The sequence below is a fragment of the Oryctolagus cuniculus genome, chromosome 6 (assembly GCF_051225735.1).
Source record: "Oryctolagus cuniculus isolate XC-2025 breed Fujian yellow rabbit chromosome 6, ASM5122573v1, whole genome shotgun sequence".
NCBI lineage: Eukaryota > Metazoa > Chordata > Mammalia > Lagomorpha > Leporidae > Oryctolagus > Oryctolagus cuniculus.
Genome location: NC_142872.1, coordinates 122,935,628 through 122,952,604, shown reverse-complemented (window position 1 = coordinate 122,952,604; position 16,977 = coordinate 122,935,628). Strand labels below are relative to the sequence as shown.

The 16,977-nt window shown below is 39.6% G+C and overlaps 1 protein-coding gene across 4 annotated transcripts in view; it reads right to left on the bottom strand.

Annotated features, from left to right (window-relative positions):
- The window catches only part of CPQ (carboxypeptidase Q), a 601,598-nt gene that overhangs the window by 432,924 nt on the left and 151,697 nt on the right, over positions 1 to 16,977 (bottom strand). For all 4 annotated transcript variants that reach the window (XM_089336354.1, XM_051844650.3, XM_089336355.1 and 1 more), the window contains exon 2: positions 9,903 to 10,369. In XM_089336354.1, the coding sequence (XP_089192480.1) occupies positions 9,903 to 10,335 (433 nt within the window). In that variant the 5' untranslated portion in view covers positions 10,336 to 10,369. The remainder of the gene's footprint in view (positions 1 to 9,902; positions 10,370 to 16,977) is intronic.

The window sequence follows — 16,977 nt, the reverse complement described above, 5'->3', positions numbered from 1 at the left end:
TCTCCTCCCTTCAGAGAAAGGTACCTCCTTCTTTGATGGCCCGTTCTTTCCACTGGGATCTCACTCGCAGAGATCTTTCATTTAGGTTTTTATTTAGTTTTGTTTTTTTTCTTCCCCAGAGTATTTTGGCTTTCCATGCCTGTAATACTCTCATGGGCTTTTCAGCCGGATCCGCATGCCTTAAGGGCTGATTCTGAGGCCAGAGTGCTATTTAGGACATCTGCCATTCTATGGGTCTGCTGTGTATCTCGCTTCCCATGTTGGATCATTCTCTCCCTTTTTTATTCTATCAGCTAGTATTTGCAGACACTATTCTTGTTTATGTGCTCCCTTTGGCTCTTAGTCCTATCCTTATGATCAATTGTGAACAGAAATTGATCACTGGGACTAGTGAGATGGCATTGGTAAATGCCACCTTGATGGGAGTGAATTGGAATCCCCTGGTGTGTTTCTAACTCTACCGTTTGAGGCAAGTCAGCTTGAGCATGTCCTGAATTGCACACCTTTTCCCTCTCTTACTCCCACTCTTATATTTAACAGTGATCACTTTTCAGTTAAGTTTCAACACTTGAGAATAACTGTGTATTGATTACAGTATTCAACCAACAGTATTAAGTAGAACAAACAAAAAAAATACTAAGAGGGATAACGTATTAAGTTGTTCATCAACAGTCAGGGCAACGGCTGATCAAGTGACCATTTCTCATAGTGTTCATTTCACTTTAACAGGTTTCCTTTTTGGTGCTCGGTTAGTTGTCACTGATCAGGGAGAACATATGATATTTGTCCCTTTGGGACTGGCTTATTTCACTCAGCATGATGTGTTCCAGATTCCTCCATCTTGTTGCAAATGACCAGGTTGCCTTGTTTTTGACTGCTGTATAGTATTCTATAGAGTACATATCCCATAATTTATTTATCCAGTCTACTGTTGATGGGCATTTGGGTTGGTTCCAGGTCTTAGCTATTGTGAATTGAGCTGCAATAAACATTAACGTACAGACAGCTTCTTTGCTTGCCAATTTAACTTCCTTTGGGTAAATTCCAAGGAGTGGGATGCCTGAGTTGAATGGTAGGGTTATATTCAGGTTTCTGAGGAATCTCCAGACTGACTTCCATAGTGGCTTAACCAGTTTGCATTCCCACCAACAGTGGGTTAGTGTCCCTTATTCCCACATTCTCGCCAGCATCTATTGTTGGTAGATTTCTGAATGTATGCCATTCTAACCGGGGTGAGGTGAAACCTCATTGTGGTTTTGATTTGCATTTCCCTGATTGCTAGTGATCTTGAACATTCTTTCATGTGCCTGTTGGCCACTTGGATTTCCTCTTTTGAAAAATGTCTATTGAGGTCCTTGGCCCATCTCTTAAGTGGGTTGTTTGTTTTGATGTTGTGGATTTCTTGATTTCTTTGTAGATTCTGGTTATCAACCCTTTATCTGTTGCATAGTTTGCAAATATTTTTTCCCATTCTGTCGGTTGCCTCTTCACTTTCCTGACTGTTTCGTTTGAAGTACAGAAACTTCTCAATTTGATGCAATCCCAAATGTTAATTTTGGCTTTGACTGCCTATGCTTCTGGAGTGTTTTCCAAGAAGTCTTTGCCGGTACCTATATCTTGCAAGGTTTTTCCAATGTTCTCTAGTAATTTGATGGTGTCAGGTCGTAGATTTAAGTCTTTAAGCCATGTTGAGTGAATTTTTGTGTAAGGTGAAAGGTAGGGGTCTTGCTTCATGATTCTGCACGTGGAAATCCAATTTTCCCAGCACCATTTAATGAATAGACTGTCCTTACTCCAGGGATTGGTTTCGGATCCTTGATCAAATATGAGTTGGCTGTAGATGTTTGGATTGATTTCTGGTGTTTCAATTCTGTTCCATTGGTCTATCCATCTGTTTCTGTACCAGTACCATGCTGTTTTGATTACAACTGCCCTGTAGTATGTCCAGAAATCTGGTATTGTGATGCCTCCAGCTTTGTTTTTGTTGTACAAGATGGCTTTAGCTATTCGAGGTCTCCTGTGCTTCCATATGAATTTCAGCATCATTTTTTCCAGATCTGAGAAGAATGTCTTCGGTATTTCGGTTGGTATCGCATTGAATCTATAAATTGCTTTTGGGAGAATGGACATTTTGATGATATTGATTCTTCCAATCCATGAGCATGGAAGATTTTTCCATTTGTTGGTATCCTCTTCTATTTCTTCTTTAAGGTTTTGTAATTTTCATCATAGAGATCCTTAACGTCCTTGGTAAAGTTTATTCCAAGGTATTTGATTGTTTTTGTAGCTATTGTGAATGGGATTGATCTTAGAAGTTCTTTCTCAGCCATGGTATTGCCTGTGTATACAAAGGCTGTTGATTTTTGTGCACTGATTTTATATCCTTCTACTTTGCCAAACTCTTCTGTGAGTTCCAATAGTCTCCTAGTAGAGTTCTTTGGGTCCCCTAAATAAAGAATCATATATGCAAAGAGGGATAGTTTGAGTTCTTCCTTCCCAATTTGTATTCCTTTAATTTCTTTTTCTTGCCTAATAGCTCTGGCTAGAACTTCCAGAACTATATTGAATAGCAGTGGTGAGAGTGGGCATCCCTGTCTCGTACCAGATCTCAGTGGAAATGCTTCCAACTTTTCCCCATTCAATAGGATAGTGGCCATTGGTTTTTCATAGATTGCTTTGATTGTGTTGAGGAATGTTCCTTCCATACCCAGTTTGCTTAGAGTTTTCATCATGAAAGGGTGTTGTATTTTATCAAATGCTTTCTCTGCATCTGTTGAGATAATCATATGGTTTTTCTTCTGCAGTCTGTTCATGTGGTGTATCACATTGATTGTCTTGCGCACATTAAACCATCCCTGCATACCAGGGATAAATCCCACTTGGTCTGGGTGGATGATCTTTCTGATGTGTTGTTGCATTCTATTGGCTAGAATTTTATTGAGGATTTTTGCGTCTATGTTCATCAGGGATATTGGTCTGTAATTCTCTTTCAATGCTGCATCTTTTTCAGGCTTAGAAATTAAGGTGATGCTGGCTTCACAGAAAGAATTTGGGAGGATTCCCTCTTCTTCGATTGTTCTGAATAGTTTGAGAAGAATTGGAGTTAGTTCTTCTTTAAATGTCTGGCAGAATTCAACAGTGAATCCATCTGATCCTGGGCTTTTCTTTGTTGGGAGGGCCTTTATTACTGTTTCAATTTCTTTCTCAGTTATGGGTCTGCTTAGGTTTTTGATGTCTTCCTGGTTCAATTTAGGTAGGTTGCATGTGTCCAAGAATCTATCAATTTCTGATAGGTCCATGTTTGCTGGCATACAAGTCCTTGTAGTAATTTCTGATGATAATTTTTATTTCTGTGGTGTCTGTTGTTACATTTCCTTTTTCATCTCTGATTTTATTGATGTGGGTCTTTTCTTTTTTTAGTTAGTTGGGCCAATAGGGTGTCAATTTTGTTTATTTTTTCAAAAAACCAGCTCCTCGTTTGGCTGATTTTTTGTAATTTTTTTTTTTGGATTCAATCCCGTTGATTTCTTCTCTGATTTTAATTATTTCTCTTCTCCTACTAGATTTGGGTCTGGTTTGCTGTAGGTTTTCTAGATCCTTGAGGTGAATTGAAAGCTCATCTATTTGGTGCCATTCCAATTTCTTGATGTAGGCACCTATTGATATAAACCTTCCTCTTAACACTGCTTTTGCTGCATCCCATAAGTTTTGGTATGTTGTGCTGTTATCCTCATTTACTTCCAGAAAATTTTTTATTTCTCTTTTAATTTCTTCTATGACCCATTGTTCATTCAGGAGCATGTTGTTCAATCTCCATGTGTTTGCATATGCTCTAGGGATTCCTGAGTTGCTAATTTCCAACTTCATTCCTTTATGGTCTGAGAAGCTGCATGGTATGATTCTAATTCTTTTGAATTTGCTGAGACTTGCTTTATGGCCTAGTATGTGGTCAATCCTAGAGAAGGTTCCATATACTGCTGAGAAGAATGTAAAATCTTTAGCTGTAGGATTGAAAGTTCTGTATATATCTGTTAGATCCATTTGGGCTATAGTGTTGTTTAAATCTTATGTCTCCTTGTTGATCTTCTGTCCTGTTGATCTGTCTATTTCTGAGAGTGGAGTATTGAAGTCCCCCAGTACTATTGCATTGGGGTCTAAGTCTCCCTTTAAGTCTCTTAACAAATCTTTTAAATAAACTGGTGCCCTGTAATTGGTGCATATACACTGATAATTGTTATATCTTCCTGTTGAATTGATCCCTCAATCATTATATAGTGCCCATCTTTGTCTCTGCTAACAGTTTTTGTGGTAAAGTTTATGTTGTCCGATATTAAGATGGCTACGCCTGCTCTTTTGTCATTTCTGTTGGGATGGTATATCTTTTTCAAGCCTTTCACTTTCAGTCTGTATGCATTTTTATTGGAAAGATGTGTTTCTTGTAAGCAGCAAATAGATGAGTTTTGTTCCTTTACCCAATTAGCCAATCAGTGTCTTTTAACTGGACAGTTCAGGCCATTAACGTTCAATGTGACTATTGATAAGTAGTAACTTTGCCCTGTCCTTTGCCAAAGATATTTTCTAATATATGTTTTGAACTTCCTGTGATCTTTTCCTGTGAGTTTTCCTTCGTTTACCTTCTTTCATATTGATGACCGTGTTTCTGTGTTTCTGTGTGTAACACATCTTTAAGCATCTTTTGCAGGGCTGAACGAGTGGCGACAAATTCTTTCAATTTCTGTTTGCTTTGAAAGGTCTTTATTTCACCTTCGTTCACAAATGAGAGCTTAGCAGGATATAATATTCTGGGCTGGCAATTTTTCTCTCTTAGTGCCTGGGCTATATCTCGCCACTCCCTCCTAGCTTGTAGGGTTTCTGATGAGAAGTCAGCTGTGAGTCTGATTGGAGATCCTCTGAGAGTAATCTGACGTTTCTCTCTTACACATTTTAGGATCTTTATGTTTCACTGCGGTGAGTTTAATTACAACATGTCGTGGTGAGGATCTCTTTTGGTCATGTTTATTAGGGGTTCTATAAGTTTCCTGTACTAGGATTTCTCTGTCCTTCTCCAAACCTGGGAATTTTTCTGCTAATATCACACTAAAAAGACCTTCTAATCCTTTCTCCCTCTCCATGCCTTCAGGAACTCCTAGAACCCGAATGTTGGGTTTTTTAATAGTATCATGAAGATTCCCAACAATATTTTTTAGATTTCTAATTTCCTCTTCTTTTCTTTGGTTTGACTGTATATTTTCCTGTGCTCTGTCTTCTAAGTCTGATACTCTCTCTTCTGCATCACCCATTCTGTTTATAAGACCTCTAATGTGTTTATCATTTGATCTATTGAATTCTTCATTTCATTATGATTTCTCTTCAGTATCTCAATTTCATGTTCTACTAAATTTCTCATTTCATTTTGATTCCTCCTTAAGATTTCATTTTCACTAGAGAGATTTTCTATCTTGTCCATTAAGGATTTCTGTAGTTCGAGAATTTGTTTTTGAGAACTTCTTAATGTTCTTATCAATTTTTTGAGATCTGCTTCTTGCATTTCTTCTATCTCATCATCTTCATAATCTTGAATTTGGGTGTCTATTTCATTTGGGGGCGTCATAGTGTCTTCCTTGTTCTTGTTACCTCGGCTTTTGCGTTTGTTGTTTGGCATATTGGAGATATTCTTTGGTTTCTTCAGTGTGGTGTTTTTTCTCATTATACTGTGACTCTAGATTAAGAGGACTGCCTGCTTTTGATGGATCCTTAGAGGCTGTGATGGGTGTGACCAGAGAGCTCTGTTTGGTTCTTCAGGGTTAAGGGTGCGCCAAAGGTGATTCACCTTGATTGTTCTCTTGCTAACTCTCGCTCTCTCTCTCTCTCTCTCTCTTTTTTTTTTTTTTTTTGACTCAGTTGGGAAGTAATTCCACACAGCTGAGTGGAATTGAGATTAGTTGATGTATGAAATCTGGTCCCTGTGGGTATCCCTTTGCTTACCGCTGGGACCACACAAAGAGTTTACGCAGCCTTCAGTGTGGTCTCAGATTTCACCACTGTCTCTCACCAGGCTGCCCAGGTTACGGAGTTTCTGTACTTGGTGAGTTCTCTCGCCCCCCCTCAGTTTTTCACAGTCTCAGTTGGTTAGCTCCACACTTTGATTAGGTGTTAACCTCCTGTTATTTCTCCCCACCAGAGTCAGGTTTTCTGCTTGGCTAATGAGGGGCACCCGCTTTACATATGCAAAATGGCACAGGGCTGCTTTATTTACGTAAAATGGCACCTGCCCTTTGTCTTGTTCAGCTTTGTAAGGTAAGTGGAGAGAGAAGCTAATGTCCGTGCTGGTTCCCCTTATTTATTCGATTTTTTCTCTCCTCCAGCCAACCTGGTGAACTTTCCCCAGTGGGGTTTCAGGCCTCGTTCTCTGCAGGCTCTTTCTGCCTTTCCCCGCCAATGTCTCGGGTTACCGAGAGGTTTTTGTCTCACCTCCCCTTCCAGCCCTGGCGCGCAGACTCTGCGGCTCCCATGGCTCCAGCGGCTCCAGCGGCTCGGCTTCCATGCGGTGGGCGACCTTGCTCTCCCCGTAGGTCCTCCAAGTCATAGCCACTAGATCCGGAAGAGTTTCCTCTGCAACTTTTTCCTGATCCTTTTCCTGAGGCTACCGTAACTCCACTTTTATTAAACTATCTTTTCCCGGACTATCGGTGCGCGCCCTCACTATTCCACCATCTTGGCCCTGCCTCCCCCCCCCCTTGGCTTAGTTTTCAATTCCAGGCAGACACATATGGAAGAGCAGGCCCAACTTTAGTGTGAGAAATTAGTATAAGAAATCAGAAAGAATAAAGAAACATGTCCGAAGAGAAGATGCAGAAACTAATATAGTCTGCTATCAGCAACCTTTGTTTTTAATTTATTTTTAAGGAATACAAATTTAATAACTACAGTTTTAGGAATATAGTTATTCTTCCCATCATACCTGCCCTCCCTCTCCACTTCCACCCCTCCTCCTCCTCCCTCTCCCCTTGCCAGTTCCATTCTCCATTAAGATTCACTTTCAATTAACTTTGTACACAGAAGACAAATGCTTTTTTTTTTTTTTGACAGGCAGAGTTAGACAGTGAGAGAGAGAGACAGAGAGAAAGGTCTTCCTTCCATTGGTTCACCCCCTAAATGGCCACTACAGCTGGCTCTGCACCCATCCAAAGCCAGGAGCCAGGTGCTTCCTCCTGGTCTCCCATGCAGGTGCAGGGCCCAAGGACCTAGGCCATCCTCCACTGCACTCCCGGGCCACAGCAGAGAGCTAGGCAGAAAGAGGAGCCAACGGGACAGAATCCGGCACCCCGAAAGGGACTAGAACTTGGGGTGCCAGTGCCGCAGGTGGAGGATTAGCCAAGTGAGTAGTGGCGCCGGCAGAAGACAAATTCTATACTAAGTTAAGATTTCAACAATTTGCATACACACACACACAAACTGAGAACTAGTTTTACAGTTAACTCTAATAATACAACTCATTGAGGACAGAGGTACTACATGGGGAGTAGGTGTACAGTGACTCCTGTTGTTAATTTAATAAATGAACAATTGAAAAATCTCCTAAATGAAAGTAACAATACAATATTTGTATGTAAGGCAATGTAGTCTAAAGATTATGAGCATAAACTCTAGAGTTGGACACTGGTCCATCCTTGAACATGACCTCTTCCTAATTGTGCAACCAGTGTAAATTACATAAACCTTTTAGAGTCATGTTTTCTCATATGTTAAAAAAAGAACAAGAACTAGGTCTATATTTCAAGGCTGTTAGGAGGACTTAATGTCTGACAAAATAGAATTTAACACAAAAACTGTTAAAAGAGAAAAAGAAGGGCACTATCTAATGATTAAGGGATCACTTCAACAGAAAGATTTAACTATAATAAATATATATGCACCCAATGCCAGGGCATCTGGCTATTTAAAAGAAATGTTAATGGATCTAAAGGGAGACATAGACTCCAATACAATAGTAATGGAGAAAACGGGCAGATCAACTGGACAGAAAATCAACAAAGAACCACAAAGATAAAATACACTCTGGACCAAATAGACCTGATATTTACAGGACCTTTATCCCACAGTTGCAGAATACACATTCTACTCATCAGTACATGAAACTTACTTTCTTTTTTGTTTTTTTTGTTTTTTTTAGGATGATATTTTTTATTTTTTTAACTTTTATTTAATAAATATAAATTTCCAAAGTACAACTCCTAAATTCAGTGGCTTTTCCCCCCCATAACCTCCCTCCCACCCACAATCATCCCATCTCCCGCTCCCTCTCCCACATCCCATTCACATCAAGATTCATTTTCAATTCTCTTTATATACAGGAGATCAATTTAGTATGTACTAAGTAAAAATTTCAACAGTTTGCACCCGCACAGAAACAAAAAGTGTAAAGTACTATTTTGAGTACTAGTTATAGCATTAAATCACATTGTACAACACATTAAGGACAGAGATCCTACATGGGGAGTAAGTGCACATGACTCCTGTTGTTGACTTAACAAATTGACACTCTTATTTATGGCGTCAGTAATCACCCTAGGCTCTTGTCATGAGTTGCCAAGGCTATGGAAGCCTTTTGAGTTCATGAATTCTGATCTTCTTTAGACAAGGTCATTGTCCAAGTGGAAGTTCTCTCCTCCCTTCAGAGAAAGGTACCTCCTTCTTTGATGACCTGTTCTTTCCACTGGGATCTCACTCACAGAGATCTTTCATTTAGGTTTTTTTTTGTTGTTGTTGTTGTTGTTGTTGTTGTTGTTGCTGTTGTTCTTTCTTTTTGCCAGAGTGTCTTGGCTTTCCATGCCTGAAATTCTCTCATGGGACAAAGAAAAGCCTAGGTTCACATAAATCCTATTAAAATTTTAAAGAATTAATATGAATAATTCACAAAATTTTCCAAAGAATAGCAGAATGAGGAAATACTTTCTGATGGATTCTATGTTTGCCAATATTACTCTGATAACAGACAAATATATGAGAAGAAAAGAAAGCAACAACCCTTAAGAATATAGATGCAGAGGCTGGGGCTGTAGCATAGCGTTAAAGCATTCCATATGGGCACTGGTTCAAGTTCCAGCTGCTCCACTTCTGATCCTAGCTCTCTGCTGTGGCTTGGGAAAGCAGCAGAAGATGGCCCAAGTCCTTGGACCCCTGCACCCATATGGAAGATCTAGAAGAAGCTCCTGGCTCCTGGCCTTAGCAGTCATTTGGGGAGTAAATGAGAGGATGAAGGACCTCCTTCTTTCTCTTTTCTCTTTCTCTCTCTGCCTCTGCCTCTCTGTAACTCTGCCTTTCAAATAAATAAATAAATCTTTTTAATACAAATGCAATCTACTCAGCAAAATAACAGCAACTGAGGGGGAGGGATGTAAAGTGGTGTGAGGGACATAGGATTTCTTTTTGTTTTGTTTTGTTTTTCTCCCAGAATCCTTTTATTTAAGGTATACAAACTTCAGGCATTGCATAAATACAGCTTTAGGAATGTACTGATTTTTCCCACCCTCCCACCCACACTTCCATCCTTCTATCTCCTCCTTCCCCTAGTCACATTCTTATTTTTCACTAAGATCTATTTTCAATTAACTTTATGCAGGTAAGATTAATTCTATACTAAGTAAAGAGTTCAACAAATAGTATGAGGGCATAATATTTCTTTTTGAAGCAATTCAAATGCCATAAGATTAAATTTTGTACAGCTCTGTTAATATACTTTACATTTTGAAAGAGTACAGTGTAGAGAATTTACTAAGCCAATGGTATGTGAACTTATGCTTTCCTTCCTAACTATAGTATGAGTCATGCATACTGTGATGAATTATTTCAAATAATATTAGTTTTATAAAAGACACATGAATCTGAAAAGACAACAATACCTTCTGGGGGAGTCCCAACGCTGCTACCGAGACCCAAAATAGCCATCTTGTGCATTCGTGGTGCCAGCATCATAGCAGATTCTTCTCCCCTTTCCCAGTGGGGTATTTTGACTGGTTCCAGGTGGACATTATCCAGCCCATTTTCCTGAAGGTTTCTGTACATGATTTGGATGGCTTTTTCGAGGTTCTTGGAGCCACTCAGTCTGGGTCCAACAGTATCTACCAGAAGTGCCAGTCGCTCATAGGATCTGTTCTGGGATTGACCGTAAACAGCAAGATTGATGATTTTTTTAGCAACATCTTTGTAGCTGGCTACTTCTTCTTTTATTTCTTGAAAATTCCTCTGAGGGATGTTATTCTTGTGTATAGCTCTCCCAAAGCCCAGGGACACCAGGTGAACAACGCCAACAATTGTGAAGATAAAGAACTTCATTTTTTTTAACAGTTGATTTTCTTCCTAAAATAATCTATGAAAGTAAGAAAACATGTTTTAGGAAAAAAGAATCTCATAGTCTCTAGTCATAACCCAGGGACTGCTTTTCAAGGAACACTTCTCTTTCCTTCCCAACTGGTGCCAAACCTCCACAATCAAATTCAGGTACTGTAAATCCCATGAATGACAAATAAACAGCACTGATTGGCCTTATTAATAAAGAAGCATTTATGGCCGGCGCCGCGGCTCACTAGGCTAATCCTCCGCCTAGCGGCGCCGGCACACCGGGTTCTAGTCCCGGTCAGGGCGCCGGATTCTGTCCCGGTTGCCCCTCTTCCAGGCCAGCCCTCTGCTGTGGCCAGGGAGTGCAGTGGAGGATGGCCCAGGTGCTTGGGCCCTGCACCCCATGGGAGACCAGGAAAAGCACCTGGCTCCTGGCTCCTGCCATCGGATCAGCGCGGTGCGCCGGCCGCAGCGCGCCAGCCGCGGCGGCCATTGGAGGGTGAACCAACGGCAAAAGGAAGACCTTTCTCTCTGTCTCTGTCTCTCACTGTCCACTCTGCCTGTCAAAAAAAAAAAAAAAAAAAAAAAAAAAAAAAAAAAAAAAAAAGAAGCATTTACTAAAACCATAGAATCATGTTACCTAGCAACAATTCCTGCTTAAAATATTCCAAACAGTAAAATGATAACTAGGAACAGGGAAAAGAAGTAGTGGCATCAGCAATAGGATTAAGTATTCTCTGCTGCATCTCCTTTTTTTCACTTTGATTTAAAAAATATAAATTTTCAAAGTACAGCTTATGAACTACAATGGCTTCCCCCACCCCCATAACTTCCCTCCCACTCACAACCCTCCCATCTCCCACTCCCTCTCCCATTCCACTCACATCAAGATTCATTTTCAATTCTCTTTAAATACAGAAGACCAATTCAGTATATACTAAGTAAAGATTTCAACAGTTTGCACCCGCACAGAAACACAAAGTGTAAAGTACTGTTTCAGTACATGAATTCACATTGGACAACACAGTAGGAACAGAGATCCTACATGAGGAGGAAGTGCACAGCGACTCCTGTTGTTGACTTAACAAATTGACACTCTTGTTTATGGCATCAGTAATCACCCTAGGCTCTTGTCATGAGTTGCCAAGGCTATGGAAGCCTTTTGAGTTCGTCGATTCCGATCTTTTCTTTTTTTTTTTTTTTTTTTTTAACTTTTATTTAATGAATATACGTTTCCAAAGTACGAATAATGGATTACTATGGCTTCCCCCCCATACCGTCCCACCCACATCCCTCCCCTTTCCCACTCCCTCTCCCCTTCCATTCACATCAAGATTCATTTTCGATTATCTTAATATACAGAAGATCAGCTTAGTATACATTAAGTAAGGATTTCAACAGTTTGCTCCCACACAGAAACATAAAGTGAAAAATAATAGATGATTTTTTTTAATGATGATGAAATCAGATCAGACCTATTGTCATGTTTAATCCCAGTGAGAGTCAAGTTGGGAGTTGATAGTTTCTTTTCTTTTCTTTTCTTTTTTTTTTTTTTTTTTTTTTTTTTTACAGAGGATCAGTTTAGTATGCATTAAGTAAAGATTTCAACAGTTTGCACCCCCATAGAAACACAAAGTGAAATATATTATTTGAGTACTCATTATAGCATTAAATCTCAATGCACAGCACATTAAGGACAGAGATCCTACATGAGGAGGAAGTGCACAGCGACTCCTGTTGTTGACTTTACCAATTGACACTCCTGTCTATGGCATCAGTAATCTCCCTATGCTCCAGTCATGAGTTTCCAAGGCTATGGAAGCCCCTTGAGTTCTCCGACTCTTATCTTGTTTAGACAAGGTCATAGTCAAAGTGGAGGTTCTCTCCTCCCTTCAGAGAAAGGTACCTCCTTCTTTGAAGACCTGTTCTTTCCACTGAGATCTCACTCACAGAGATCTTTTGCCAGAGTGTCTTGGCTTTCCATGCCTGAAATACTCTCATGGGCTTTTCAGCCAGATCTGAATGCCTTTAGGGCTGATTCTGAGGCCAGAGTGCTATTTAGGGCATCTGCCATTCTATGAGTCTGCTGAGTATCTCACTTCCCATGTTGGATCACTCTCCCCTTTATTTATTCTATCGGTTAGTGTTAGCAGGTACTAGACTTGCTTATGTGCTCCCTTTGACTCTTAGTCCTTTCATTATGATCAATTGCGAACTGAAATTGATCACTTGGACTAGTGAGATGGCATTGGTACATGCCACCTTGATGGGATTAAATTGGAGTCCCCTGGTATGTTTCTAACTCTACCATTTGGGGCAAGTCAGCTTGAGCATGTCCCAAATTATATATCTCTTCCCTCTCTTATTCCTACTCTTATGTTTAACAGGGATCACATTTCAGTTAAATTTCAACACTTAAGAATAACTGTGTATTAATTACAGAATTGAATCAGTCATATTAAGTAGAACAGACAAAAAAACTACTAAGAGGGATAATGTATTAAGTTGTTCATTAACAGTCAGGGCTATGCTGATCAAGTCACCGTTTCCCATAGTGTCCCTTTCACTTCAACAAGTTTCCATTTTGGTGTTCAGTCAGTTGTCACCGATCAGGGAGAACATATGGTATTTGTCCCTTTGGGACTGGCTTATTTCACTCAGCATGATGTGTTCCAGATTCCTCCATTTTGTTGCAAATGACTGGATTTCGTTGTTTCTTACTGCAGTATAGTATTCTAAAGAGTACATATCCCATAATTTCTTTATCCAGTCTACCGTTGATGGGCATTTAGGTTGGTTCCAGGTCTTAGCTATTGTGAATTGTGCTGCAATAAACATTAGGCTGCAGACTGCTTTTTTGTTTGCCAATTTAAATTCCTTTGGGTAAATTCCAAGGAGTGGGATGGCTGGGTCGAACGGTAGGGTTATCTTCAGGTTTCTGAGGAATCTCCAGACTGATTTCCATAGTGGCTTAACCAGTTTGCATTCCCACCAACAGTGGGTTAGTGTCCCTTTTTCCCCACATCCTCGCCAGCATCTGTTGTTGGTAGATTTCTGTATGTGAGCCATTCTAACCGGGGTGAGGTGGAACCTCATTGTGGTTTTGATTTGCATTTCTCTGATTGCTAATGACCTTGAACATTTTTTCATGTGCCTGTTGGCCATTTGGATTTCCTCTTTTGAAAAATGTCTATTGAGGTCCTTGGCCCATCTCTTAATTGGGTTGTTGGTTTTGTTTTTGTGGAGTTTCTTGATCTCTTTGTAGATTCTGGTTATTAACCCTTTATCTGTTGCATAGTTTGCAAATATTTTTTCCCATTCTGACGGTTGTCTCTTCACTCTCCTGACTGTTTCTTTTGCAGTACAGAAACTTCTCAATTTGATGCAATCCCAATAGTTAATTTTGGCTTTGACTGCCTGTGCCTCCCGGGTCTTTTCCAGAAACTCTTTGCCTGTGCCAATATCTTGAAGGGTTTCTCCAATGTTCTCTAGTAACTTGATGGTGTCAGGTCGTAGATTTAGGTCTTTAATCCATGTTGAGTGGATTTTTGTGTAAGGTGTGAGGTAGGGGTCTTGCTTCATGATTCTGCACGTGGAAATCCAATTTTCCCAGCACCATTTATTGAATAGACTGTCCTTGCTCCAGGAATTAGTTTTAGATCCTTGATCAAATATAAGTTGGCTGTAGATGTTTGGGTTGATTTCTGGTGTTTCAATTCTGTTCCATTGGTCTATCCTTCTGTTTCTGTACCAGTACCATGCTGTTTTGATTACAACTGCCCTGTAGTATGTCCTGAAATCTGGTATTGTGATGCCTCCGGCTTTGTTTTTGTTGTACAAGATTGCTTTAGCTATTCGAGGTCTCTTGTGCCTCCATATAAATTTCAGCACCAATTTTTCCAGATCTGAGAAGAAGGTCTTCGGTATCTTGATTGGTATTGCATTGAATCTATAAATTGCTTTTGGGAGAATGGACATTTTGATGATATTGATTCTTCCAATCCATGAGCATGGCAGATTTTTCCATTTCTTGGTATCCTCTTCTATTTCTTTCTTTAAGGTTTTGTAATTTTCATCGTAGAGATCTTTAACATCCTTGGTTAAGTTTATTCCAAGGTATTTGATTGTTTTTGTAGCTATTGTGAATGGGATTGATCTTAGAATTTCTTCCTCAGCCATGGCATTGTCTGTGTATACAAAGGCTGTTGATTTTTGTGCATTGATTTTATACCCTGCTACTTTGCCAAACTCTTCTATGAGTTCCAATAGTCTCTTGGTAGAGTTCTTTGGGTCCCCTAAATAAAGAATCATGTCATCTGCAAAGAGGGATAGTTTGAGTTCTTCCTTCCCAATTTCTATCCCTTTAATTTCTTTTTCTTGCCTAATAGCTCTGGCTAGAACTTCCAGAACTATATTGAATAGCAGTGGTGAGAGTGGACATCCCTGTCTGGTCCCAGATCTCAGTGGAAATGCTTCCAACTTTTCCCCATTCAATAGGATGTTGGCTGTGGGTTTTTCATAGATTGCTTTGATTGTATTGAGGAATGTTCCTTCCAAATCCAGTTTGCTTAGAGTTTTCATCATGAAAGGGTGTTGTATTTTATCAAATGCTTTCTCGGCATCTATTGAGAGAATCATATGGTTTTTCTTCTGCAGTCTGTTAATGTGGTGTATCACATTGATTGTCTTGCGCACATTAAACCATCCCTGCATACCAGGGATAAATCCCACTTGGTCTGGGTGGATGATCTTTCTGATGTGTTGTTGCATTCTATTGGCGAGAATTTTATTGAGGATTTTTGCATCTAGGTTCATCAGGGATATTGGTCTGTAATTCTCTTTCAGTGCTGCATCTTTTCCCGGCTTAGGAATTAAGGTGATGCTGGCTTCATAGAAAGAATTTGGGAGGATTCCCTCTTCTTCAATTGTTCTGAATAGTTTGAGAAGAATTGGAGTTAGTTCTTCTTTAAATGTCTGGTAGAATTCAGCAGTGAATCCATCTGGTCCTGGGCTTTTCTTTGTTGGGAGGGCCTTTATTACTGTTTCAATTTCAGTCTCAGTTATGGGTCTGTTTAGGTTTTCGATGTCTTCCTGGTTCAATTTAGGTAGGTTGCATGTGTCCAGGAATCTATCCATTTCTGGTAGGTTTCCCTGTTTGCTGGCATACAAGTCCTTGTAGTAATTTCTGATGATTCTTTTTATTTCTGTGGTGTCTGTTGTTACATTTCCTTTTTCATCTCTGATTTTATTGATTTGGGTCTTTTCTCTTCTTTTTTTAGTTAGTTGGGCCAATGGGATGTCAGTTTTGTTTATTTTTTCAAAAAACCAGCTCCTCGTTTGGCTGATTTTTTGTAATGTTTTTCTTGATTCAATCCCGTTGATTTCTTCTCTGATTTTAATTATTTCTCTTCTCCTACTAGATTTGGGTCTGGTTTGCTGTAGGTTTTCTAGATCCTTGAGGTGAATAGAAAGCTCATCTATTTGGTGCCTTTCCAATTTCTTGATGTAGGCACCTATTGATATAAACTTTCCTCTTAACACTGCTTTTGCTGTGTCCCATAAGTTTTGGTATGTTGTGCTGTTATCCTCATTTACTTCCAGAAAGTTTTTGATTTCTCTTTTGATTTCTTCTATGACCCATTGTTCATTCAGGAGCATGTTGTTCAATCTCCATGTGTTTGCGTATGCTCTAGGGATTCCTGAGTTGCTAATTTCCAACTTCATTCCTTTATGGTCTGAGAAGCTGCATGGTATGATTCTAATTCTTTTGAATTTGCTGAGACTTGCTTTATGGCCTAGTATGTGGTCAATCCTAGAGAAGGTTCCATGTACTGCTGAGAAGAATGTATAATCTTTAGCTGTAGGATTGAAAGTTCTGTATATATCTGTTAGATCCATTTGGGCTATAGTGTCGTTTAAATCTACTGTATCCTTGTTGATCTTCTGTCCTGTTGATCTGTCTATTTCTGAGAGTGGAGTATTGAAGTCCCCCAGTACTATTGTATTGGGGTCTAAGTCTCCCTTTAAGTCCATTAACAAATCTTTTAGATAAACCGGTGCCCTGTAGTTAGGTGCATATACATTGATAATTGTTATATCTTCCTGTTGAATTGATCCCTTAATCATTATGTAGTGTCCCTCTTTGTCTCTCTTAATGGTTTTTGTGGTAAAGTTTATGGTGTCTGATATTAAGATGGCTACGCCTGCTCTTTTTTCATTTCTGTTGGCATGGTATATCTTTTTCCAGCCTTTCACTTTCAGTCTGTATGGATCTTTGTTGGAAAGATGTGTTTCTTGTAAGCAGCAAATAGATGGGTTTTGTTTTTTAACCCAATCAGCCAAACGGTGTCTTTTAACTGGACAGTTCAGGCCATTCACGTTCAATGTGGATTCCGATCTTATTTAGATAGGGTCATAGTCAAAGTGGAAATTCTCTCCTCCCTTCAGAGAAAGGTACCTCCTTCTTTGATGACCTGTTCTTTCCACTGGGATCTCACTCACAGAGATCTTTCATCTAGGTTGTTTTGGGTTTTTTTTGTTTTTTTGTTTTTGTTTTCGTTTTTTGTTTTGCCAGAGTGTCTTGGCTTTTCATGCATGAAATACGCTCATGGGCTCTTCAGCCAGATCGAGTGCCTTAAG